At 46.7% G+C, this 26147-nt stretch overlaps 1 protein-coding gene across 15 annotated transcripts in view; it reads right to left on the bottom strand.

Annotated features, from left to right (window-relative positions):
* Positions 1–4474: 4474 nt before the first annotated feature.
* ZC3H7B (zinc finger CCCH-type containing 7B) overlaps positions 4475–26147 on the bottom strand; it is a 44641-nt gene continuing 22968 nt past the window's right edge. For 14 of the 15 annotated variants that reach the window (XM_010710530.4, XM_010710492.4, XM_010710486.4 and 11 more), the window contains 10 exons: positions 25132–25337; positions 23979–24079; positions 23106–23287; positions 19380–19465; positions 13804–13937; positions 12437–12542; positions 11194–11302; positions 9899–10032; positions 9080–9243; positions 4475–8465 (listed from right to left, as the gene is read on the bottom strand). In XM_010710530.4, the coding sequence (XP_010708832.1) occupies positions 8273–8465; positions 9080–9243; positions 9899–10032; positions 11194–11302; positions 12437–12542; positions 13804–13937; positions 19380–19465; positions 23106–23287; positions 23979–24079; positions 25132–25337 (1415 nt within the window). In that variant the 3' untranslated portion in view covers positions 4475–8272. Of the gene's footprint in view, positions 8466–9079; positions 9244–9898; positions 10088–11193; positions 11303–12436; positions 12543–13803; positions 13938–19379; positions 19466–23105; positions 23288–23978; positions 24080–25131; positions 25338–26147 lie in introns of those variants that run through there. The other variant, XM_085225762.1, reaches the window with a different exon arrangement.

Raw genomic sequence — 26147 nt, forward strand, 5'->3', positions numbered from 1 at the left:
TTGAGGTGACAGATAAGGTTTGCTGCTCTTCTGAGGTATACCTGGAAATAAGGATAAAAGCCTGCAGAAACCCTTAGAAGATTTACAAGCCCTGCTGCTCTTGAAACAGCTTTCTTTTTTCAGCCACTTGAGAGCATCCACTTTGGCAGCACAGCCATTATTTGGAAATTTCCATATCACCTCACACGGTCTTCTCTTGCAGGTCTTGCAGATCAAACCTACTCCCCATGGTCTGGGTGGAGGCTCCAGCCCCAATTCTTTCATAAAACCCAGCCTGTTAAATGGTTTCCTCTTTCTTCTCTTGCCCAAGCAAACCCTTTGCCAGAGGTCAGTCACTGCCTCTTTCCAGACATCCGTAATTTTTTTTTTCCCATGCTAGCTCCTAGGACAAATAAATACTGTGCTCCAATGAGAGCCTCCACTGGGGAACTTAACTATTTTTTTGCATAGTGCATTGGGCTTAGTAGGTGTTCTTTTTTCACTTTGGCAGGGACTGGCAGGATAAATTTTACCACGACCTTTCTGAAAGAATGTCTGCCCACATCCTGGAGTCTCTTCTATAGTCTCAAGATGCTGCTGCTAGTGGACAGGTGCATGAAATACATGCATAAAACCCTTTTTGATGGTAGCAATGTGGAATATGGACAGGCAGGTTTGATGAGGTATTATGCTGAGCTCTCTTCCCACCTTCTAATGGGCCACTTCTTCCCCAGACAGGTCATTGCATACATTCACATGTACGCATGCCTGTATACCTGCATGGAGGAGGGCTGGTGAGTGATTCATGTACCTGAAGAAGGACAGATTGCTGCTGCAAGCCCCTCTATTTGTATCCCCTGGTGCTGGCCCAGCCCTGGCACAGCCTTCAGTACCCATACCTCCCCAGTGCAGGGATACAGCCCACTGCAGCCAGCAGCTTTGCTTTCTTCGCAAGCCAGGGCACCTCCTGCAGCCCTATCAACAGCACTGGGAACCCCGAGCAAACAGCACAGCTGAGCAGAAGGAATCGCCTACATCTCCTGCCTGAGGCAAAAAGTATTTCTAAAAACTAGTTTCCCAAAATGTGTGCCAAAAGCTAATGAGCTTTTCCTTCCCACCCTGCTGCCAAGACATGCCCAACTCTTAGGGTGCTCACGCAGCAGCCAGGCTCACGGCATCTTTGTTGTTCTGCATGTGGCCTTCCCTGTGTGATCTGATTTGCCAGAAAAGTAGGTGCTAGGCAGGGAGATAACGTGAGAAGGACTCAGGGTCACCAAAGGTTGTGCTGCCCTACGCACGAAGGACACCTAAAGCTGCTTTTATGCATTTCCCTGTTCCAGAAATACTCAGGGAGCCTAGGCAGAGCTGGCTTTGGGAGCTCTCCAAGCCTTTGCTTTATCAGACCCTTGGCAGGAGGCAGAGCCCAGGAGATGCCAAGAGCAACAAAAAACAAGGGTGTTTAAGGAAGGATGGGGAAATCCAAGGACAGCAATTGCTGGGTCTCTGCCAGGGTCTGTGGAAGATGGTTGGGTGGGATGGCAAGGAAGATGCATGTTCCTGCAGCCACTTCTCAAAAGAGAGGCTGGCTGTAAGTGATCTCAGCCATCCCTTGGCCAACCCATCCCAGACTCACTCACCTTTCCCAGGAACTATGTGACCCCTAGTAGGAGAAGGAACCCTGCAGCGCTGCGGCCCAAGAGATCAGAACCCAATAGATAGATAAGAGTTAGCTTGAGTCTGGGGAAGAACACAAGCTGAAAGAAAATAGCCAGTCTCACAAGAAGCCTGGAAAGCTTGGCTACAGTTGATCCCCAAAAGCCACGATATAAATGCCTACTTTTCCAACAAGACACAATCTAGTCTGCTGAAAGTCTCTCTTGAAAATCCACTTCTGCACTGGATCCCTACATCCGGCAACTTTGTAGGTATCTTCAAGCCATTCGGCTGAGGAAAACAGAGGCCATCTGACTCCCTGGAACTAGGACTCTCTGTCTCTGCTGCTAAGCTTTGCTGGGGTACAAACAGGGGAGCGTGCCTTAGTATTCAATTACAGAAAGTATGCAGCTTTTCATCCTCCCTGACTGTCCGCCTGGAGGGCCCCAGCACTACTGAAGGCCCACAACTAAATCAGAGAGAGGAAATCCACAGAGAAACGCATGGAAAAGCACCTGCAGCACTGAGTGTTTTTCTGGTTCCAAGCAAGCCAAATCTACTCTGGCATCTGGGTTTAGAGATTTCCATCTCAATCCTTGGTAAATGTCATTTTTGGGAGGATTATCCCAGATGATAACAAATAACCCTATTTCCTGGAACACTGCTGTCTATACCTCACAAGGCTCTCAAGAAAAAAAAAGAAAAAAAAAAGAAAAAAAAAAGAAGAAAAAAGAAAAAAAAGAAAAAAAAAAGAAAAAAAAAGAAAAAAAAAAAAAAAAAAGAAAAAAAAAGAAAAGAAAAGAAAAGAAAAGAAAAGAAGCTTTCTGAGGAGCTGCTAACCATAAGCTAAACCACAGAGAGGAGCACTCTTGAAGGGCAATCTCAGGAGCTGTTGCAGAGGGTACTGAGTAAATCAGAGCTGTCATCCTGTCTGTTCCCTGCTCTTATCCCAGCTGCAGCTGGATCTGCTTTTGGGAAACAACATCCCTACCCTGGGGGCACTGGGACCTGCTGCTCCTGCCAGGAGGGGGAACTGCAGAGAAGCAGAAAGCAAGAATCCAGCCACTGTGAGGGAGAGAAGTTAATGGGAACAGATGGGCTCTGGCCACTCCCCTCCCATCCTGGGGATCAAGGGGTGAGGCTGGCGGAGACATAGGACAGAGCACCTGAGCAGCACCCATAGCTTTCCAGGGGGAAAGAAGACCTACGCCCAGACTCACCCTGTAGGTGCCTATCCATCTGTTCTGCACCTTCATTTGCCTTGCACAAATAACTGTCTGTTCCAGCCTGCATTCCTGCAGCCTTTCCTCCTCCATTTCTCTTCATACCAGTCACTTCCATCCAGCCTTGCCTCTCTCCTTTACTATTTAGCACATCACTTTTTGCCCAGTGTTTTCCTCACCACGTGCCCTACAGCATTACCTACTCTGTGCCCTCCTCCCTGGCCAGCGACCCACACACCTCAACAAGTTCCAGCTCCCTCAGGGCACAGATCATCTGCTGCTCTCCTTGCGCAGGCATGATGCAATATGCTCCCATTCTTGGTTGCGATGGTGGCTACAATTAACAGTGATGACCATGTTTACATCACCGCTGTCACTGCCCAGAAATGTTTCCTTGTTTCCCTGTAGTGTGGGAAGACAGACTCAGTCACAAAACTGCTTAGGAATTCCATCTGCAACTTAGGGACTTTGGAAGGCAACCTGCCTCTGCCATACTGCTGCATCGTGTCATTAAAGGCAGACTTTCTCTCACCTCTCAAGGAGAAAGTCCCTTCCCTAGTCCTTTCATTCTGCCATCAGACCCAAATCCTTCCCGGCTGACCTTGTGCTCTCCCCTTTGCTTTCATGTCTGCTGAAATTCCTGGGGGAATGAAGCCACCACTCCTTTTCCTGCCTCCTCAAAGTGCAAGTTGCTATTCTTCAGTAAAGAAACACTGGTGAGGAGTTTACAGCTGAATCTCAGGTCTGCCAGGAGAACACTGCAGTTAGTACTTTTGTTTTTTTCCCTATGTTTTGTCTGCCTCACAGTTTGACAGTTTTGGTCTCCATTGTTCTGGAAAAGTTACACTCACTCTTGCCAGCAGGGTCTCAGTCATCTGTGGAGGCTAAAAACAAATGCCTCGGATATTGTACATACTCAGTTGATGCATTTAAAAAAGCACCCATCTCATTCTCCCTGCACTCTAATATTGTATTCAGGCCTCTCCTTTGATCAGAAGGTCCTGAGCTGTCATGTTTGCATCCGGGCACGTTAGGAAGATCAAGTCTCCCCTCCTTAGGTCTCACTGAGTCTGACCTTCTAGTCACTCCTGCAGTTTGTACAGCAGTAGCAGGGTGCTTCCACGGGACTCCCTTGTCTTTGCCACATCTTCAGTTTTGGCACTTCATCTGCATCACGATGTATAGGCAGAGAAAAAAGAAAGTTTTATTAATAAATGTTTCCATACCACTGTTGTCCCCCAGGTATGACCTTCACAGAGCATCCCACCAGGGGGAATCTACACCAACACTTTTCATGGCTTGAGCTGCACGCGACTCGGGATGGGAACGAGGGCATTTCCTTGGCAAGGTGCACAACTGGCTGATCCAGCTGAACAGAGCAGTCTGCACAGCAGAGCAATCTCTAGATTGAGGTGAACTGCAGAATCTGTTGGTAAACATGTATGCAATTTTCTACTCGGCAAGATGAGCAGTAGATTATATGGAAGGAAGGTAGAAAGCACAAACGATCCAATGCCAGAAGTACTCTCCTTGCTTCCCTCCTTACAGCAAGGAAACCTGGAACCTGGATAAGAAGCCTTTGTGGGCTATGTGAAAAATGCAAACACACTGTATCAGAAGAGGGTTTAAAGTGCACACTTTTATTTTCTATTACAAAGGCTAAAAGAAGCAAGTTTGTTGTTGTTTTTTTAAGAACAAAACCAAAAATGTTGTTAAAACATCTACATTATTATCCTGATACTAGACCTTATGAAAGATACTAAGTTCTTTTTTAATAGTAAAGCGTGGTATTCTTAAATTATATTAATACAAAGACATATTAAAGGACTCGAAATCATTACTACCCAGCTCAGAACTGCAGCATCCCCTTGCTATCTTTTCCTTTCACTTGCTAAAACCCATTTGTTTTTGACATACAGTTTCATACAAGCAAAATAGGGTATTTTATTTGTTTTTCCTTCTCTCCGTAAAGGTCAGGTTCACACCAGCATCACTTAAACCTTGACCCTTACCAAAGGATTTGGGAAGAGATTCTCACCAAGTCCTTCATCATTTAACAAGCTGATCTAAATCAAAGTCTCTACTCTGTGTGTGTGATTATTTTACAGGACGTGAGATTTTCTTCTAATGTTATAAAATCAAAGCATCGTTAATAACCCTCGGACTTGGTTCCACACTGCAAAATTTTCTTCTTCCCTCAGAAGAATGAATAAAAGAGAGAGTTATCAGAGGGTTGTGCGAGTGCACTGCTGAAGCAGCCCTACAACTTACCTGTGGGGTTAACTGCTGTGGAGCTGAGAGCGCCAAGCATTTCTACTGGAAGTACATAACGTGCTGAAGAAAAACCTCTTGACTCGATAAAGTGAGCCTGGGAAGCCAAGTGTGAAGCTTCCTGCCTTTTACAATGTCCTTTTAGATAATATAAGCAAAGCCTTATTGTGAAAACTTCACTCAGTAATTAGCAGTATAATACCCTTTCACTGAGATGGGACTGTAAGGACATCCTAGGGGGTTTTAAAAGCATGAACAGGCAAACTTGCCCCATCTCAGAATTTATACCTATCTATATAAAACCCTCCCCTCTGTTATTTCCCTTTCCCTAATCCAAATAAAAGCCTTCATATTTTAAACGGAGATGCTGCGTTTCCTGGCCCGAGTCCTTTTCCTTTACCCTCATTAAAAAGATTCCTTTGATACCACACACATATAATATTATATAGAGCAATATATTTAATACCTGTGTATATATGCTTCATGGGAGGGGTCACATATATACACACTAAAACAAGTCTGGTGACAAAGTACTGCAACACCACAGACCAGGTTATCATATCAGGGAAAACGAAAAGAGATACTCAACGCAACACCCGTGACCGTGGGCCTTCCTCCCCTCACACATGCTTGGCCTCTCCCCATCTCAGTCCCACTGAGCAGCTCAGCTCCCCATGCAGAGACAGGGAGAGGGGACAATGACCCACTCTGGAACCTAAAACAAGTTACTGTATGAGAAATCACAGCGCAGCGAACGCTTGAATCACACTAGAGATGCAGATTTGTATTAAAAATAAAAACATATTCCAACATTTCCCAGTCCAGATTAGTTCCTTGGCATCTCTGCTCAGCAGGACAAGATAACCCAGGAGCTGGTGCCCATCACTTCCCATCTCCTTCTCTATTCATAAAATTGACCAGCACAAGGAGCACCAGCAGAAGATACAATCTGGACAACAAAGAGCAGAGAAAACACAGTACCTAAGCTCTCAAAAAATGCCATATCTGATATTGCATTGGTCATTCTTTTTCTCCATCTGTGCAGATTCTTCTGGATCTCATCCTTCACCTCTCACATGGGCAGAGCTGGAAATGGCCACTTCCCTCCCCTCCTCTCCCTGATCTACCATAAGCCACTCATGTTTCATCAGATGCTACAGCCCAGGCCCCTTTCAGGGCAGATCTCAAGGTGCTGTGCAGCCAAGAAGGGAACCTCCCATGAAAACGATGACCCCCTCTGTGTTTTTACAGGTGAGGAAGCAAGTTCAGAGGCACATGTGGCTTATTTGGGGCACATCATACTACTAGAAAGACCCAAGACCAGCATGCAGCACATTCTGCTCCTGGGCCATAACTATCTCAGTGCTGCTGATGCAGCTATCTGGATGCTGATTCAGAAAGGTGCCAGCTGTTCCCACAGCATTTCCTGCATATTATTACCATGTCCCATCTTTCTCAAAACTGGGAACCCAAAGGATATGGGAGCAGGCAGGGTAAAGCGGGACTCAACAATGCCAAAGCACCATATGGAACACAGCCAAATTGTATTTGCCATGGATACAGTGCTGTCTGCCAGCCCCGAGGATTCTCAGCTTGCTGTTCTGGGAGCCTGTATACAAAAAAGACATCATCATGAAGGCAGGGAAGGAGAAGCTTTTGTGTTGGAGAAGATGATGCCATCCACGCAAACAAAACTACAGAGCACAGCTGGATGCAGGAAACATGAGAGGGAAGCTCAGAATAAGAGATGTTTACTGCTTATGGGAACACCAGAAACAACAAGGCTGGCACACAGAATGAGGCTTCTCTCTTCTGCCACCATGGAAACCAAAAATCTTGCCCAGGGGTTCAGCCCTGATGGAGAACCATCAGTGTGCTGAGGTCCAGTGAGTCTGGACTGGACCTTCAGCACTTGTAAACATGCTTCCAGCTGAATTCCCAACAGCAAAGCATGACCAGTACCAGATCCTCCACGTTACACCCACATTGCCTGATGGTGTCTTTCTAATCCAATCTCCATCCAGTTCATAGAATCATTAAGGTGGGCAAACACCATTAAGATCGTCTAGTCCAACCATCAACTCATTGTCTGCTGGTGCAGTATAAAACCACCAACACATGCCACTTAAAGAGCAAGAAAGGAACCTCATTGCATCCTTCCTGGACACAAGCAGACAGAGAAATAGAGTCCTTTTGGTTACAGCCTTCTTCCTGACTGACTGTGCTGTGTGGAGTATGGTGACACACAGCAGGTCACAGTCTCCAGTACACCTCCTAGATGACTTTGCTGTCTTACTTGCACCAGTCAGACCAGACCAATAACAAACCAAAACCACCCACTCCAAAAACAAGTTGCACACTTGAGAAAGACATCTAGTGAGGCATGACCAACTTGTTTCCTGGTTACAGTCAGCCAAAACAGTCTATAGGTTCTTACAATGTAGTTCCCACCATTGTAAAAAGTGTAATTATTTTGCTGCTTTTAGCTGCACTCTTTCTACCAGATGGCTGTTACCCCTCACCCCCCTCAGCTCCAGTTGATGCCTCAGCAGAATATATTGAGTAGGGGTTTAAACCCAGATGTTTTAAGCCACATCTTGTGGCTTTTCTTCCTTGCATCTCAATTCCCTATTCTTCTGGTACTGAACTCCCAAGAAAGCAGGCCAGTTGTGATACTTGCTCTGCAGCACTGAGAACAGGAACACATGAACTTCATGGTCCCCTTTTCAGCAGATGTCTAGCCCTTTCTCCCAGCTCTGTCTTCCTGACCTCTGCAGCCACAGTCCCAAAAGAAGGGTAGGGGAGCGATAAGGAGAAATTTTCATTCACATCCTAGTACAGACTGGATCCATTCCTTTAAACGAAGGACAGCGAAAACAAAAAGATGGAGAGAAAGGAGAATTTAGGGGAAATAACAGAGAGAAGATGGACCACAAACTCAGTGAGCATGGCGTTCGCTGGCCAAGGAGAATCAAATTCACGTTTTCATTCACCACTAATAAATCATCGTCTCAAAATCTTAAAACGAAAGAAAAGAAAAAGTTCTCTTTGCGAGACACGGATCTCGCTCGCCCTGCTACTGCCTCACTCAGAAAACCCGCCCTGCATTTCTCCAGCCAACAGGCTCCCCCCCACCCCGGCCCTTACTATACACCATCCCGCAATAGGAAGTTGTATTTCCCGAAGTCGTCGTCCCGGGGGCAGAGCAGCATGTCCTTGCGGGCTTTGGCCAATTTCTGTTTCAGCACCTCCCTGCGGTCTAGCCACTCCGTCAGCTCGTCCTGGCCGTGGGCATAGCGACATTCTTCTCCTTCGGGGCAGGCCTTGCTCTTCTGGAACCTGCCAGCACAAGCAGCATCGTCAGCAGGGATCCCCCACCGGGACAGGGGGTTTGAGCTCTCTGTCTGTGAGACTCCACTGGGGCCCACCAAAACTGGCTGCAGACTCTCCCTGCTAAGGAGGAGGTGATTCTCCTACAACCTGCGTGCAGCCAAAGGAAGACAAATAGAGAAGCTGGACGCAGAAATAACAGCACCTATGAGGAGACTCAGTCAAAAGAATGAAATGGTGTGAGCTAAAGGTGGACCAGCAGGGACAAGAAAAAGCCACCACCCAAGAGAGGAAATGCCAGGAAATTCTAAAGCAGCCACAAGAGACACAGCCTTCTCTCTAACCAAAATGGCATTTCTAACCATCACAAGCCTTCTGAAGGCACCTCAAGGCACTGATTCAGAGGGTGTGAGCCATTCAAACAATTTAATAAAGCATCTGGGATTCCCCCAAGAATTGAGCCAAGCAGACTCTGTTTAGCAGACCAAGAGCTGAGCACATTATGGCTACAAAGGGCAGACTTGAAGCTTGCTCTCCTTTTCGGAAGCTGTGTGTCTGGAAATGTATTTTTACCACCGAGTAGTCGTCACTTCTGGGATCAAACAGAGCCGTGTGCATGGTACCTTTCACAGAGCTGGAACTCGCCCATAGGGAAGCGATAGCTCCAGCAGCTGGAGTCACTGTCTGAGGTGAAGACCTTCTCTTTGTGCTTCTCTGACTGGATGTGCTGCTGCCATTGCTTCTTGCTGTTGCTGTTCTTCCCGCAGAGCCAGCAGTGGTAGCCCATCTAATGGGTGCAGAAAGGGCAAAAGGCCAGTTAGTGCATCAATTTCACACTCACCGGCCTTTCTTATGTTGGCATCACCTCTCCCCATCTCCCTCCCGAGCATCCTGGATATTCGCCTCACTCTATGACCTCGTACTCTTCTCTGGCACATCATCTTCTGATCATTCTGCTGCTGCTGAAGGCAAGCAGAGGAGATGCTCTGAGTCTACCCATAGCTCAAGCTGACTGTGAGGCACTCAGGCAGCACAAGACCCCTCAGGAGCACAAACTCTTTCCCCAGCCACCATTCCTGGTCTAAGGAGATACATCTGCCTTTGATTTTCTCAGGTCTCTGTGCTCTACACACAGCTCATCTCCAAGGTTCCCCTTCTTTTCTCACAGGCCAGCAGTGGCTTTCCCAGCTTCCCCAGGAGCAGAAATCCTGGGGAGAAGCTGAGTCCATGCGAAAGGGAGCACAAGGCAGACGCCTACTCACTTGATTAACAGAAAAGCTGTTGCAAAGCCTTACTGCCCCAGGTAAATCCCCTCCCACCTGATCTGTGCTGCTCCAAGCTGTCCATTTAACCTACATCAGTACGGGCTCTTTCCCAGAAGAGCAATTCAGCCCCTGCTGGCTTATACCTGGAGAAGGATGAACAAGAGATTAGCTGTTTACCATGATGTCAGCATAGTCAGTGGGCATCTGGATCTGTTTCTCCCCTTCTCGCGAAGTGAGTGGTGTTCCCTCTCCAGGCTTCCCAGGATTGTGTTTCTTTAGCCACATGTCATAGGTCTGCTGCATATCTAGTACTGCACAAAGGCGACCCGTGAAGTCACTCAGACAACCTCCCGCACCGTGCACAAACTACAAGAAAAGGATGAATGGTGGGGCAGCCCTTTCCTCCCCTCTCCAGTGCAGCAACTCCTGCCATCAGAGCTCAGGCCAGTGCTCAGCAGGCTCAGTGTCACCTCCCCAGATAAGAGCTGTGGGCAGAGGAGCTAAATTTACATCTCTTCAGCCTGTCGTGAGGAGCTGTCTTTTACGAGTCAAGGGGCACCCCTGACAGCGGGTACACAAAATATTCAGGAAGGACAGAAGGTGCCCCAAGATCCCCATGGACTTCACCCCATGAGGCAACTCTCCATCAGGCTTGATTCTGCTTGACCCCAGCAGGCGTCTCACTGCAGCCATAGCAAAGGCAAGGATTCAGATCCATCCCTTTCCTCTAAGTCTACATTTCATCCTCAGTGCTCAAGGAGGAGGGGAGCCCATAAGCAAGCTGGACACAGGAAGCACTAGGGAGGGGAGGAAGACCTAATGATAGCCTGCCCCAGAGTTCAAACCCTGCCCAGAGGAGTGCAATCCATGTGTCTTGGTGCTTTTGGTTTAAAACCCATTTGGGATGCTGCTGAGAAATTTTGGCTGGAAGATTTGACTGCACATCTGCCTTTTCAAGATCAATTTGTGAGATAGGCCACGGAAAAATAACATTTGCAGATAACAGTGTGACGTTCTAAATGCAATGCGTTAGTGATTTACTCCTCATTAAGTGGGTAATTGAAGAACTCAAGGTAATGGGGAATAATTAATGCAAATTGGCCCAAACTGAAACAATTTTTGTTGTTTGAAAATTCACCTTCATGCTCAAACAAACACACCCAGAATGGTCTGATGTGCTTAAAAAAGGCCCAGTAACAAAACCTCCTGAACCACAAGGCAAGCACCTGAAAACCCGGGCATTGCAAAGAACCTTTTTTCCCCAGCTCGCTGTTGGTCTGAATAAACAATGGATGACAGAGAGCTGACGGTCCCTCCACGAGTCCTACTCTGCTCCCATGGGCACAAAGCTGCATGGGGTTCAGCTGATGTCAGTGCCATTGAAGCTTTTCTGGGGAATTGCCAGGGCAGCACCTTGTCAGGAATAAGTCTGAACAGACCCTGCATCCACAGCCCACATTTCCCACACTCACTTTTATTTTCCTTCATGAAGGTCCACATGTCTCTCTCCTCAGGACTATGGGCGAAGGAGCAGTTGCCCACATACTGGCATTTCCTGCCATTTTGTGCATGGATACATAACTGTTAAAAGATAGAGAGCAAAATTTAGCATCTGCACAAACATTCCTTGCTGGAGGGGAAAATGGACTCAAAAAAACAATAAGGGTGTTAGACTGCACACAGGAGAGGTCACAAAACAGGACACATCATATATCATTAACTCACGCCTCTTTTCCTCAAGCTCCCTATGACATGAAAGGTAAGATTTCCCTATAAACACAGAGGCAGCTCAGTTCAGCACCTGACCTCTCTCTAAATACCCTTCCCACATGCAACTGGCTCTGGGAAAATAGCAGGGACCAACCTGGACTGACCCAACAATGTCTCCTGCTGGTCACACTGCTGGTCCCAAAGGCAACACATTCTCCAGGCATCTCTGGAGCAGGCAAAGATATGTCTATGGCAACCTGCTTTTGTTGCGTGACCCTTGACTCATGAGGGCCTCATCTCCTATTGCAGTAACCATAATAATCTTTTGCTGCCCCCTCCCAGCCTCCAGCAACAGGCCTTCAACTGGAAAGTGCCAAAGGCCTCACCTTCCACCTGGAGATGGATACAGGGGATCCCATGGGGCAGCAAGGAGAGGAGCTTTTCCTTTTTAGGGAGAAAGGAAAAGAGAGGGTGAGAGTGATAACTGTTTGCCATATTTGGAGCTAGGGGAAGAGGTTGGATATCTGTTGTCTTCCTCATAGCATGAGGCTTTTTAGCTGAGTTCTTAGTTCAGCTTTCAAACACAATTTGGGCAAATTTCACAATAGACAGCAGCCCAGACACAGCAACGGCAGAGGTAGACTTCTCCCCAGTACTCCATCTCACCTCTCACCCACATTGAGAAACCTTGACCTAAGGGAAGCCTTAAACCTCATCTCCAAATCCTGTGCCAACCAGTTCTAGAGATGGTGACTGCATTAACAACAGCGACAGAAACTTGCATACGTGTGTAACTGAGTGTTTCAAATGAGTGCTGCTCCTTTTCCTGCTCCACCATTTTTCTGGATGCATCTGAGGTCTCGCTCCTTCAGTTTGCCCTGCTCTCACACCTCAGCCAACATCACATGCCTGCTTCCCAGACAGGTCTACAACAGAGCATCCCTCAAAGCACTGCACAATGGTGGGAGGAAAGGGGCACTTGGCTGAGCCATTTATGGGGCTTACATCATATTGCTGTGGGAAATTGCGGATGGAAGGCAGTGGTCGGACAGACACCCACTTCTTCTTCGCTTTGGACATCACCAGCAGAACTCGACGTTCCTTTGTCCAACTAAGGAAGAGAGAATAAATCAGTCGAGGTAAAAGGAATTGCAAAACAAAGCTTTGCTTTCCTCAGAGATCTCTTGAATATGGAGAAACGACCAGACCCTCCAGTTTAGCTTGTCCTGTCTCTATCTACCTGCTCCTAGACATCCACATCATTGGCAGAGGAGTCAGAAGAAGGGTGTTTAGGAGGATTTCTCCCTCTACTTCTTACATTTTTTCTGGGATATATCTTTTTGTAAAGCCACAAAAGTTTCCCCCACGTCTTGCATGGCATCACCGTGAATTACTAAACTGTGTTCCACCCTTTGACACAGCCAATTCTTGTGCAACAAGATCCGTGGAAAACATTTGGGAATATTTTCTACTTGAAAGGTACTGCAGAAATGCAAGTCATTACAAGCACTGTCTTATGAACATTAAGTACTAATTCTCGGGCAGCATCAGCAAGTGATCACCAGGAAAAACCCTGGGCAAAAGCCCCAGCTCTGTTCAGCAGCTGCACAGAGGTGTTATCTTCCCATTTCAAGAAGTAATCCTTTCTTTCTCACTTCCTCCAGCAACTCCTGCCTCTGTGTCTTTTCCATCAAAGGTCTTAACATTTGCAGTAGCATGCTGAACTGTACCTATGTGGTTTGTGTTTTGGGAACTAATGTCCTATAAATCTTTCCATCCTGTGCTGCCAAGTTGCCTGAGTGAGAGGGGCCACAGTTTCCATGGACCAATGGCCTATTTCCAGCCAATATTCCCTTTCTATCAAACCCAATGGGTTCCATGTAAGTAGGAGGTACAAACTGACAAGACTTATGTCAAAGAAGAGCAACAAAAGCAATGAAAGGGACAAGGAAACTAATTTAAAAAGAACAACGCCTTGAATAATTGCTAATAGTGACATGACAGACATCTTCAAACAGCACAGAGTATAAACAAGTGCAGAGCAGAACTATTTTAGTGACCTTGCTAAAGAGTAATGATAGCAGCTGGAGGAAAGGGAATTGCAGGAGCTGGACTGCAAGCACTAAGATTAAGAGTCTGGCTGTGATGCACCATGCACGGTGCTGGCAGCAGGTACAAGCAGTAATAAAGAGAGCTGGAAACTGGAAAACAGCTACCTGCAACACTCACTATAAAATACCCTGAGGACAAAGAGGCTGCTAGGAAACCTTACAACCTCTTCCAACAATGCCAAATGAAGCCTTGGAGAATTTAAGAGGAGAAATTCCTGCCCTTCAGGAGGGGTGGGGAGAAGAGAAGGTTGCATTGCTCACCAGTGGCGGGCTTTGGCACTACAGTACTTGAGGTCTTTATCTGGCTCCACCAGCTGTCCATTCCTCCAGCACTGGCCACACACAAATTTCATCTGGAGGTCAAAGGTGCTCGATGTGGGAGCCCGGGGAGAAGCCTGGGGAAGAGAACCAGCACCTCAGGCAAGCAGAGCCAAAACACACCCCCTAAAATGCCACAGTGGCAGCTCCCGGAGCACCCATGTGCCAGGAACAAGTTGATTAAAACAGAGACAGCCCAGCTCTCCTTCACCAGAGTTAGCTGGTGGCCATTGAAATACCAGATGGGAGCGAAACTAATGCTTGCTTCAACATGATTTCCTGCATTTTGACTTCTGGCCAAGAGCACAGCCAGCCTGGCAACTTCCAGCACTGACCAGGCCTGGCTGCCAAACCCCTGCAGCGTACCTCCATGTACAGACAAGCTCTGCAAGAGCTGCCCCAGTGTTTAATCCCTGCTTCCCTGCAGGGAGGGCAACCCACATCCTCCCTGCTATGCACAGAGAGAGCTCTAATGCGCAGCTTGAGGATCCCCTGGAGAGGAAGCCAGGCTGTGACACGAGGCAGGAGCTGCTTCTGGACCAAGAGGCTCATGTTACACTGAGCATTTGAAACACCAAAATCAGAGTGGAGTCCTCTTGTTAATACTTTTTAAAGCCATTTCTGGGCAGGTTTCCATCCCTCACAGTTCCCTTGGGTTTCACAGGCAGTTAATTACAATCTCTGGACAGAGGTACAACCATAAACACCCGCACTTCATATCCTCTCAGCCACTTAGCTTAATTGGCCTTCTACCTGTCATCATCACAAGTGGATGCTTTGGGATTATGACCAACAGATTGTGCAGGAAAAAACCCAACAACCTAAGCAAGTCCCATATCACCACTGTCTTGCATTATCTCAGCAAATCTCTGAAAAGTCATTTCAACTTTATACCATCACTGACAGACACAATGCTAGTGTCTCCTGTTCATTTCCAAACCAAAGACCAAACCTGACTGCAAGCCAGCAGCACGGCTATATGGAACATCCTGGTGATGGAGCCAACCATGAAGCACAAGAGTGACATATCAGTAAGCAGCTCACTAGCTGCTAACCACACAAACAGCCCCCACAGCTGCCATGCCTTCACTTCTAATCTTGAGCATCTCATAAGGAACAGACAGGCAAGCAGCGTCCCCAGAGGAGCTGGTTTCTGTCAGCAGCAGCAGTAGTGTGGATCCTGCACGCATCATCTGGCAAAAGGAAAGCAGCAAATGCAGGGTGGTACAGAATCAAAGCATCTCTCAGGAAACACTATATAAGCTACTGGTTACCACCCTGCATCCATCAGACCCAGTCTTACAAAACAGATGTGGCAGACAGAGGCCCTCTGGCTCTATGAAAAGCTATCCAGAGAGGTAACCTTTGCTTGTGATGACTCCAAAGCTCTCACTGCAAAAGGACTTCTGGAGAACCACCATCTCTATTGCAAAGCAGTGTTGATTCTGACCTACTTGCCTGCAAGGTGGCCTTTCTGGTGGCATCTGCGATGTGACTTGTTCATCTGTTGGTCTTCACTGATGCTGGCGACCACCAAGAACACATTAAAGTGGCCAGCTGCAGGATGAACAGGGTTGAGGTCTGGGATATCATAGAAGGCAGGAGGGTGTCTTGCTCTCAAATGTGACAATTCAACAGTAGTTTTAATCTCCATTTGGTGTTCAAAGAAAATTACAGTTTGCCACTGACCCACCATACCTATGGGGCTGAAATAACAAAACAGTACTGCTGGAATACTGGCTTTTATCAGCCCAGTGCTATCTGCCATATAATCTACCAGGCAACACATTCTGCAGCACAGCCAGAAAGCTCAGCTCAAATCTACTGAACCAGCAAAAGGAAAAACTGAGTGGCTCCAGAAGTTACAATAGATCGAAGAGGGAGAGAACATGTTTCTCAGGTAATTCTGGTGCTCTAGGCTGCTTTTTCAGAAATGCATGACAAAATGAAGCCCTACGCATCTCTTCACGGGAGTCTTGCCAACTGCTGGTCACTAATCCAGTGGGCATATTTGCTCCCAGGGGATTAGAAGTAACACAAAAATCAAAGCTGCTGCTGTATTTGTAAAGGCAAGACACATACCTGGCAGGCTGCTGATAACCAGCAGTGTGGAAATTAGTATCACATGAGGCTGTAGCAGACTAAGCCAGGCAAAAGTGCCTCTGGCTGTGGCACCACCCCCTGTTCTAAAGCCAGACAATATAGTGTTAGCTATGCACTATGGCAACCAAATAAATAAAAGTCTTTGGTGCAACAGCTCTCCACTTGAGGATTTGCAAAAAAGCAAAGCCCCAGCACTGCCACGCATCTCTCCCAGCTACAGGAAGTCTTTTCAATCATACTAAAATGCTATCTGGAGGATCCATGTGCCCTTGGGGGACAACATAGCAGGCCGGGTCACTCAGTCACCTGAGTGAGCTGTATTTAGGCACAAGTATCTCTTATGACAGGGAGGGATGATCCTTTCATCTCCTTGCTGAAGTTGCTAATTCCGGGGTCAGTTTGTGTGGCAGTTCTTCAGCTGGCCAGTGGGGTGAAACAAAACAGCCCTCAAGAAACAGAAAAAACGAGGGCTTAAACCCCTCAGTTCCTGAGGTGCACTGGGAGTTGAGAACTCCCAGCTACCTACAACCATCTCTCCTGATGAATGACTGCCTTCCATCAGCAGCCACTGGACTTATTCCCATTGCAGCCTACGTATGAGCTCCCTGCCAAATGTTCAGCAAGAAGTGTATCATCATATTCCATTTCTTACTAGATCTTCTGTATCATCACGGCTGCCAGGTGCCTGTATACTGCCTGCCTCTCTTTTTCACAACTGGATAGCCCTCCGCTGCTGTGTCCAACTGGCTGCTGTGACAAAACTGCTGCAAAATCCCTGGGAAGAACATTGCTTCCACTGACTGGAGGGCACCAGGGCAAGCATGGATCACACTGGACGATGGGAAGAAGAGGTCTGCTTTTACAGTAATCCTGGGAAGTTGTCTTTGCCAGGAGGCTAACTTCAAAAGCTGGAAGGACACTGAGAAAACTATGAGTCACATTAGCCTGCTTGAACTGGGGAACATAATAGCAAAAGAAAACATCTCTCAACAGATACATTATTCCTGCCGCCAGGGTCTTCAGCAGCAAGCCCGTGTCTCATCCCAGAGCAGAGCCTTCTGCCTGAATATGTGCTGATGCCCAAGCCATGGTCTGTCTGCTATTGCAAACAGAGATGTCTGACTGACTTGACTGTCTCCCTACCCCGTGATAGGCTGCCAAGTCCTACAGATAACTGATGGTGTCACAGATGTAAGCACATTCTGACTGTACCAACAAGGCTGCTGCTTCACCTCTGAACAAACGGAAGTCCTGGAAGGGCTCAGGGTAAATCCAGCTCGCACCAGGCATGTGTGGGGCACAACCAGACTTTGTATTGACCATCAGTATGAAACACTGCCCATAGAACCCAGAAAATGGGCTCTCTGCCCATCCTCTGATGGCTGTTGTAACAGGCGCTGGCATTTCTTTTTCTCAGCCTCTGCCCCTGCAAGCCCTAGCAGCCAGAAATGAAACCCTTACTCAGCATCCAGAGCTCACATGCTTCAGTGGACATGCTCTGACCATGCCTTGCATACAGCTTATTCTCACAGCAGCACCTCCAGTGAAAGGTGAACTTGATGTTGCAAAGCTTCAAAAATATAGATGTCATTGATATTGTTTTACCCCAACATTATACAGAGAATGACAAGACAGAGCTTTCTGGAAAACACTGGCAGCTGCATTGCAAGCAGGACAGAACCAGTCACTAGACTTCATTCTCCATGGGGCAGGGACTGCTGAGATAAATCCAACTACTGTCACGAACTGCTGCAGATTCATACTTAGTTTCCTTCCCTGTGGAGATGCAGGTATCTGTCTCCGCCTCTATGCCAGGCTAGAAAGAGAGCATAGGCAGCTCTGTCTGAAAAATCATTCAGATTTTTCATTTCTCACATAATACAGATGGCAAAAGCTTATCTCATACCTTCAGGACCAAACATACAGTTTCCTGACAGGTTAGAACAAGTTACTTAGGCAAATTAGACAACTTTGGGAACTAGTGACCTTGGTTACTCTTGACTGCTGCTTCCCATTCCTGAGTCAGCACCTTCTTCCCCTGTCATTTCAGACCATGATAGCAGAATATGGTTGTATGTTGCTGAGCATTTTCTCAAAGATGACTCCATCTCGTGCAGCATAACCAGTAGATATTTGGGCATACAGCACACTGAGATCATCACTGCAAGTCACCTGAGTCTTTCCTAGTGGGATAACCCATGCTGACCACAGCTGCTTTTCCCAGCATCAGCACCCTATGGCCTTCAGAATATTCCTGGTGGCTTGTGGCCTAGCCAAAAAAAGCTGCCATACACCATGTAAGTGACTCAGACCTCTGTCCTACGAAACATTTTCTTCCAGGACGCTCAGAAGCTGTATTCAGTAGTATAAGGAGACTCTTGGTGGGAGGTCCCAAACAGAAGTGAATCACCCTTGCCTTGGCAGTAAGGCACAGGTCAAGTAGTGATGGGTTTAGGCCTCCATAAGGGGAAGAAAGCTGTCAGGTGGGAATGAAATGGATTCACAACACATTCTCCACCATTTTGCAGGGGAGACGATTGTGCCTACCCTTGAGAGCTTTCTAGGAGGCACAACGTTTATAAATTTCACCAGATTTATCTTTTGAAAGTAACTAAGGAACAGAAAATCACTGTTCTAATGACAGAAAACTGCTTTAGTTCAATCTCAGGGCTAGGAATCAACCTCACTAGGTGGGCTCTGCTCCTATGCTACAGAACACCTCCTTGGAGGAATGAAAGGGTGAGGTGGCACCACCCATAGCCAGTGAGCTGGAATAAAGTAAACACAGAAGTGTTCTTTGCTTGAAACACGCCTCTCCAGAGAAATCTCTTGGCTGTGCTTCAAGTGCAGCCAAAGACACCTTTTCCTATATTGAGAGACTGGTGAAACAAAGCAGAGACAAAGCTCACATTGTCCCCCTGTCAAGGTGCCACCAAGGTCTCTGACCAGCCCCAACAATACATAAGCCACAAGTTCCACACGCTCCCGTGTTAAGAGTAGCCCCATGGATCATGAGTTGTTTCCTACAGTCCTTCCAGATTGCCATATCATCCCTTGGCCACTAAAGGGCAGCAGGACATCTTTGATCCCCACTCTGCGTGGGCAGGACCCCCAACGTCTCTCAGTTTCACTAGCAAAATGTTGCAAGAAGCACCACTCTGTGTGTTGCCCTTTCTGCTCTGAGGGCTTTTCTCCACCACTGAACTGAGCAGATATAATGCTGATAAACAAGGTGCAAAGATCATCACAAGCACTGCAAAACAGAAAGCTCACAGCTGTCCTCCTCCTCTGTGGCCAGCCAGGTCTGGTTTGCTGGGACCTGCTAGGCACAAGGCATAATAGTGGGAGGAAAAGAGAGAAAAAGTGCTGGAACAGTTAGGAGCAAAACCGGGCTGCAAGCCTCAGATGCACCTTACCATGCTGTTGGTTGGTTTGCTGGCATGTGCTTCCATCTGTTGCCAGTACTTCTTAGATTCCTGCACAATATCTTCGTGGGTCATTCCTGGGAACAAGAAGGAGGAGATAGGACTGAGCTACTCCACTTCAGCCAACAGAAGAAAGGGAGGGAGGGCTGGCAGGACTTCCAGCACTGGGGCTTAGGAATCCCCTGTGTGGCTAACAGCTCCCAGCAGTCCCACCAGGAATGCCAGCAGGTGGGTCGTGAGGGGATCCAACAGCACCATAGAACCTGTTCAAAAAACAAGGTAGGGAAGGATCTCTCTCCAGCACTCTCACTCCAACCAGACAAATGGGAAGAGTTCGCTCTTCTGAGCATATTCAGATCTGGCATTCTTCTCAGACTGTACAAAAAACCTTGATGCTGCCTCCAAGATGCTGATTCTTGACTAGGGATCAAGACCTTGACCAACACGAAATCAACAGATCTACTCAAGGCTCTAAAGATGACATTTTGTTACTGTTGATCTGTATTCTGGAGTTTTTGCAATAGCTTGGAAGATCACAGATATCCCACTGTTTGAGACATCTTCAAGCTCCCAGAAGTCTCACCTAATCCCTGCTAGGATTAATTAGCCTGCTATACACTTCAAGTTGAGCATTAATCAATCAATAAGCAAAGAAAAAAGCTGAATTTCAACAGTCCAGCCAAAGTAGAAAGGAAAGATCAAAAGTGCAAAACCAAAAAAGAAACAGCTGCTTCTCCTTCAGCAAGGAAGGATCTGCAAGGTTTCAGGAATCACAAATGCATCAGCCAAGGAGAAGAAGGGTTGGTCAGACTTTATCTAAGGAATTAGCTCCTGGCCAACTCAAGGGTGAAGTAACAGCCTCTGTCAGCACCAACCAGATTAGATTGGTGCCGCAATTCTCAGAGAACTAAATATCAAAAGTATGGAAGAATAGGAGCTGGCTGGTCAGTGTGAGAACTGGCTCCATTAGAGATAAGCCATGTTATTTAAGTGCTGTAAAGACCCGAAGTATCTGTCAAAACAAACTGAAGAAGTATCTTACAACTGCTAGTTGCATGCAACAAGTGGGATGCTGAGGATGGCCTTGGTGTAGTACTCCCAGCCCAGAGAGCTTACAAAATTGTTTGTTTTGCTTTTACCAACAGCTTCTATTATCAAAGTTTGTGCTCTGCAGACATGCTACATGGACATGATCTCTGATTTGGGAGTCAGCATGTTCCAGAAGATAAGGGCCAGCAAACACAACTTTTCATCTCAGCTTAGGTTGTGTGCAACTTGGGTAAGCCGCAGTATACCCAACCTCAGTTTCCCCATCTGTGATTTCAGCTATCCAAATCCCTGCCAGACAATAATACTGCTGTTTGTATAGGGTTTGGGCAGGATTAAAGGACTTTCTCCAGGAAGTTTTGCTGAGGACTCTAAAATGGCAACTGCTGCCTAGCTGGTACTCCCAGATCAGAGCTGTTGTAGACTTTTTCCTTGTTAACCGTTAATCCCAAAAGACACTATGTAGAGTTAGTAGAACTGCAACTCTCTCTCTCATGTCTAGAGAGAGCTGGACACAGCCCTTATCTACACTTTGGGGGCAAAAACTACAAAGCTGGGAAAACCACAGTGAAGAGTTAATTCACTGCACTGGATTTGGCAGAGAAATGGCCAAAACAATCTCCATCATCTCCATTCTTCACTCCTGCACTGTGATCCTTGGCATGAAGAAACAGCAGGACAAAGATATATAGCTCCTGTCAGAAGTCTGAATTTCAAGTGACTGCCTTCTCCCAGAAGTCCCAGTCCCGTCCATAACTGAACAATATGGTCTAGAAATGTAGTGGTTGGAAAACACTCCCAGATATGTAAGAATGTTTTCCGATACAAAGCATGAACTATCCCAAAGAAAAACTCTGGGAAGCAAAAGGTGATCAGTAATGCAAATTACTTTTAACACTTCAGCATCTTTTGCAACATCACTAGTGAACACAAAGGCTCTGATTTCCAATGACAGAAGAAGATGGCAAGGTATGTCTGTGAATAGCCACACTGAAGAAAAAAGCAGTCTTGCCCACCCACATTTTCAAATCATGGGAACCTTCACTCTGTAAGTGCCATCCGTTATCCCCTTGAACAAAGCCACATGTTCTGTAAAAGCTCAAATGGTTGTGAAATGCAACAGCCCACTGGTTTCAAATGCAAGCTGCTACGAACGATGGATGCTTCCTTCCTATTTTTGCAGAGCACTCGGTGCCTAAATCAAGCTCTCTGCTCTAAGGCTAAGGCCTTCTCAGACACTGGTGACAACCACCGTTCATCTGTTGCCTTAACAAGGATTGTACTTAAGAGAGGTAATAATCTACCACTCTAGAACAGGCTCATATCCACTTCTCTGCAGAAATATAAAAAAGATTATGGCTGTCCCATTGTTGGAAAAGATAAGAATAAGCACAAGACTTACTAACCACCTCTGCAGCTAAACTCTTAGCTTGCTTTTATCTCCTCAGCTTCTCTTTTGAAAGTGACTCCTTCAAGAAAAAGAGGCAAGAGGCAAAAATCAATCCATTTCTTCTACAAGCAGAAAAGGAAGAAGGAAAGAGGGAGCAAAGAGTCTTCTAAAAATAAAAAGTAAATATGAGGTGAGGTAAAGAGCAGGTAAAGAGCTTGAATACTAGAGCGCTCAGAGTACTACACATAGTATCATGAGCATTTAGTGGAGTAATCCTGCATATGATTCACAAGCAACACATCGTCTTAGAAACTCTAGTGTTGAAACTTTTTAACTTTTTTTTCCTGTGGCCATGAGTAAGTGAAGACAGCTGGGCAAAATGCAGATGGCATTTGCCACAGTACGCTGCTTGTTCTTCACTGTCCTTCATGAGCCAAGTCAAGGCTAAGGACTGCATGAGCAATAGTGACAGAGAGTTGAACAGTAAACTGAGTTAGTTGCCTCCAATTACATCAAAGAATGGTAAAGAAAATTTAAAACATGTTTCCTCTCTAAAGCATTCCCATTACCAGGCTGGATTCTGCACTAAATAAGACCCTGTGGCGAAAAAAAACATCCAGGCAAATTTGTGGGTGGACCAACATCTACTTAGTTAACAGGAGAACAGCAAGAAAAACCCTCCAGCATCGTCTGGGAGGAGTGAAAATGCCAGATGTGGCAGTGTAATTGTATGAGTGATCTGAACATAATTCCTGTAGTAGCCTCTTCAGAGGTACATCATCAAAGCCTTTCTTGGAAACACCAAGAATCTTATCATTTCACACTGTTGGTGAATTTGTTTAGAGAAATTAGAGATGCACAGTCTGCCTTTTGTAACTGCTTTGTCACCTGTGTATACTGCTATTCTCGCTTTGCCAGATGTTTATTCCAAGTCCCAACTGCTATTTAGGATCTTCTGCAGGATTTATGCATCAAAACACCTTTGAAGATTCAATTCTACCTAACAATCATTTCAACTTATATAGCTGGTCCCAAAGGAAAAGCCCCCAGGTCTGCAGTTTACAGTAGCTCTTGAAAAGGAACAAGGGCCAAATAATCTCACAGAACACCCTGGCACTATTTTCTGTGTCTCTTGAAGAGAGAGATTAAGCATAGGCAAAAGTGAGCAACAACCTCACAGCACTTCCACATCACCTCCTTCCCCTCTTAACTGGCTCCAGGCACATGCTAGAAGAAACTAAGGTGCGCACATCACCAGACCTGCACCAAGCCACACTCACCTGAATACTGCTGCAGCAGCCAGACCTTGAGCTCAATGAAACTATGAGCAAAGTGGCAGCTATCCTCACGCAGGCAGCCGTAGCGCACCTCGTGCCGGCACACATCAAACTGAAAGTGTTCCTGGAACTGTCGGATCTTGGAGTACTTCAGGGATGTGGAACGTACGATGTGGACCAGACACCTACAGCCAGGCCAGAGAAATGTGAGTCATCAGAGCACCAATTCTCCTCCCGCTCCTCCTTACATCTGGTTTTCGTACATTTGACTGAACAGGCAAAGGACACAGAAGATCAGCTCTAGGAGATGCGAACTCTAGGAAAACACCTGAGAAACCAAGTTGCTGCCCTCTCAGTCAGTCTCAACTCTAGGCAGATATTTGCAACCTCCTCAGCCCATGGGTGATGAGTTCAAGTTCAGAAATCAGATTCACTTCAAAAACATGCAGCAAATATACAAACTCCTTTGGCTCAGCAAAGTTCCTCAGGTTGCCAGGAGCCAGAAGGGGTTGTATTACTGAGTACTTGACATGCTTCTTATACTTGTTTTCCTAAACATTCATTATCAGCCAGTCAGAGGCAGGATCCTGAGCTAAAGGATCTTTGGCTTGACCTTTATGTAAAGGCCAAACTCAAAGACAGATTAAGTCAATGGAAAACTCAGGTTGACTTCGAAAGGGCTTTGCTCTTGCCTCAAATCCCTTAGCATCAGCAGCAAACATGGAGGGAGAAGCATACAGCACTACTGACCATACTTTGAGCTGGCCTACAATTGGAACCCATTGGGAACAAAGAAAGAAAGAGACCAGGGGGTTGGCGTTAAACTGGTTGGACATCTGAGAGATTGCTCCCATCAGCGCAACAACGTTCACTCACTTGTTGTCATGGAAACTGTGTTTGGCAGAGAGGTTGGAGCAGACAGATGGCGTGTCCTTGGTCCCTTTGCTGATAATCCGGGGTTTGCTGTCAAAGCAAATCTGAGAAGAGAAGAATTAGCACGCTGGGAGAACCTTACAGAGAAATAAACCAGAGCCACTTGGAAGGGGAAGAAGAACCAGAGCCAGCCTATTCTAATGTTCTAACTTTGAACAAGCCTGGTGAAAACTTCATGGTAGGACATTAGAATAAAGTAAGCAAACTTTTGGAAAAGCTTCAGGACAACATTTTTGGCTTATTTTCCACAGTATTTTCCACTGTGGTTGGAAACATTTTGGTCAGAGCCACATATTCTTTTCCAGTTGGACAACAGAGCAAGAACAAGGAGGAAATGAGGAGGAGAAATAGAAGGAGCAAAAAACACACAACAGTTACAGCTAAGAACATGTTTCTTTACATATTACAATGACAACTCAGGGAACTCTATGCTGCAGTGTGTCAAAAGGGTAAGAGCTAATTTCTAACTGACCAAGGCAGTCGCTCGATACAGACATCAACTCTTTGAAAGGGTAGATATCAGCAGGACAAAGGTAAATGGATTTAATTTGAAGGAGGAAAGATTTAGGTTGGATGTCAGGGAGAAGTCCTTTAGTATGAGAGTGGTGAGGTGCTGGAACAGGCTGCCCAGAGAGGTTATGGATGCCCTGTCCCTGGAGGTGTTTGAAGCCAGATTGGATGAGGCCCTGGGCAGCCTGGTCTAGCATGAAATAGGGAGGTTGGTGGCCCTGCCTGTGGCAGGGGGGTTGGAGATTCATGATCCTTGAGGTCCTTTCCAACCTGGGCCATTTTGTGATTCTGTGACATTCAGTGGAAAACTGCTGCATTATGGGATTCTGATTTTTAAAACAGATGGATCCAAATTACACTTCAAAACAACACCTCAAGACAGAGGAAGAGGAAAGTGGTCCCATATGGCTGTGTGCACCTCAGGCAGCTTGATGGGTGAGGAAAACTACTTCATCCTCCTCCTACATGGCTACATTCATTGCTCACTGCCCTTCTGGGTACAGGGCACTGGCTGGGACGTATCAATGGTCCCGATCCACACAGAGGAGAAGCTGAAGGGGCCCACTCTCCCCCACCAGCTCTGTACCTCACAGAGGAAGGTGAAGATGCCTTGATGTTCCTTCAGGAGCTTGGCAATGGTAAGGTTGCTCTGTTTGATCCCACCTAGTGGGTCAAAGAGGAGGTCACGGTTGAGAGTCCCCTTCCTCTCCTCCGTCCACACGTCGATCTCTTCCTGGTGGTACGCGAAGGTGCAGTTATCCCCGTACTTACAGTCCTGCTTGTTAAGCATATCTACAAAGCAACAAACAGCACACACCACCACACAGGGAGGGCGGCCCAGTCAGAAACTAAGCCCTCTTTTGTCTCCTCCCACTGCCCACACCTCACAAGGAGCTGAAAGCAAGAAAACACAGAGTTAAAGAAAAAGAAAAGACATCTCCCTCCAAGTTTGCTTACATCGAGGCATTCAGAAAAGTTAATGCAAACTTTTAAGTAGTGACAATCTCAAGAAGATCTCCAGAAGATCACAATCTGTTGTGGAAACTGGAGACCTGCTATAATGTTATGCTTGATCAAGGACAGCCTTAAATTTAACTGACCCCTTTTAAAGCCAAACCAGATGAAGTTCTCCTAGCAGCCCAGCACTGAGGAGCTCCACTGTCTTGGAGCTCTCTCCCCATTTCACTAGGTGCTTTCCAATGACACTGCCTCAGGGACCAGTCCAGTCACATCAAATGTGACCCAAGGGAAAGCAAAGGAGCTTTCCCCTAGGCCAAGACATTGACCTGCCACGTGGCTGCTAGGTAGGTTTCCAGCAAAGCCTGCATTAACAGGGCAGCCCCAAGCCCTTGGCTGTGCAAAGCACCACACTATGCCTTTGCAACTCTTTTCCTTCTGCACTACTTTCTTCACTGCCCATTCTCCACAGTGTGGGAGTTCATCTTCTTTGACTGTACTGGGCCTTACAGGCTGTGGGCTACTGATGGGACAGGAAGACCCCAAGGACAGCAGGCAGGACCTATAGGAAGTCCTTTTCTAGACACCCTGGCCCACACCTTACAACCCCCTCCCAGCCACCAACATCTCTATCCCCCCCCAGAT

This window comes from Meleagris gallopavo, chromosome 1, assembly GCF_905368555.1.
Source record: "Meleagris gallopavo chromosome 1, MGAL_WU_HG_1.1, whole genome shotgun sequence".
In the NCBI taxonomy this organism is placed as follows: Eukaryota; Metazoa; Chordata; class Aves; order Galliformes; family Phasianidae; genus Meleagris; species Meleagris gallopavo.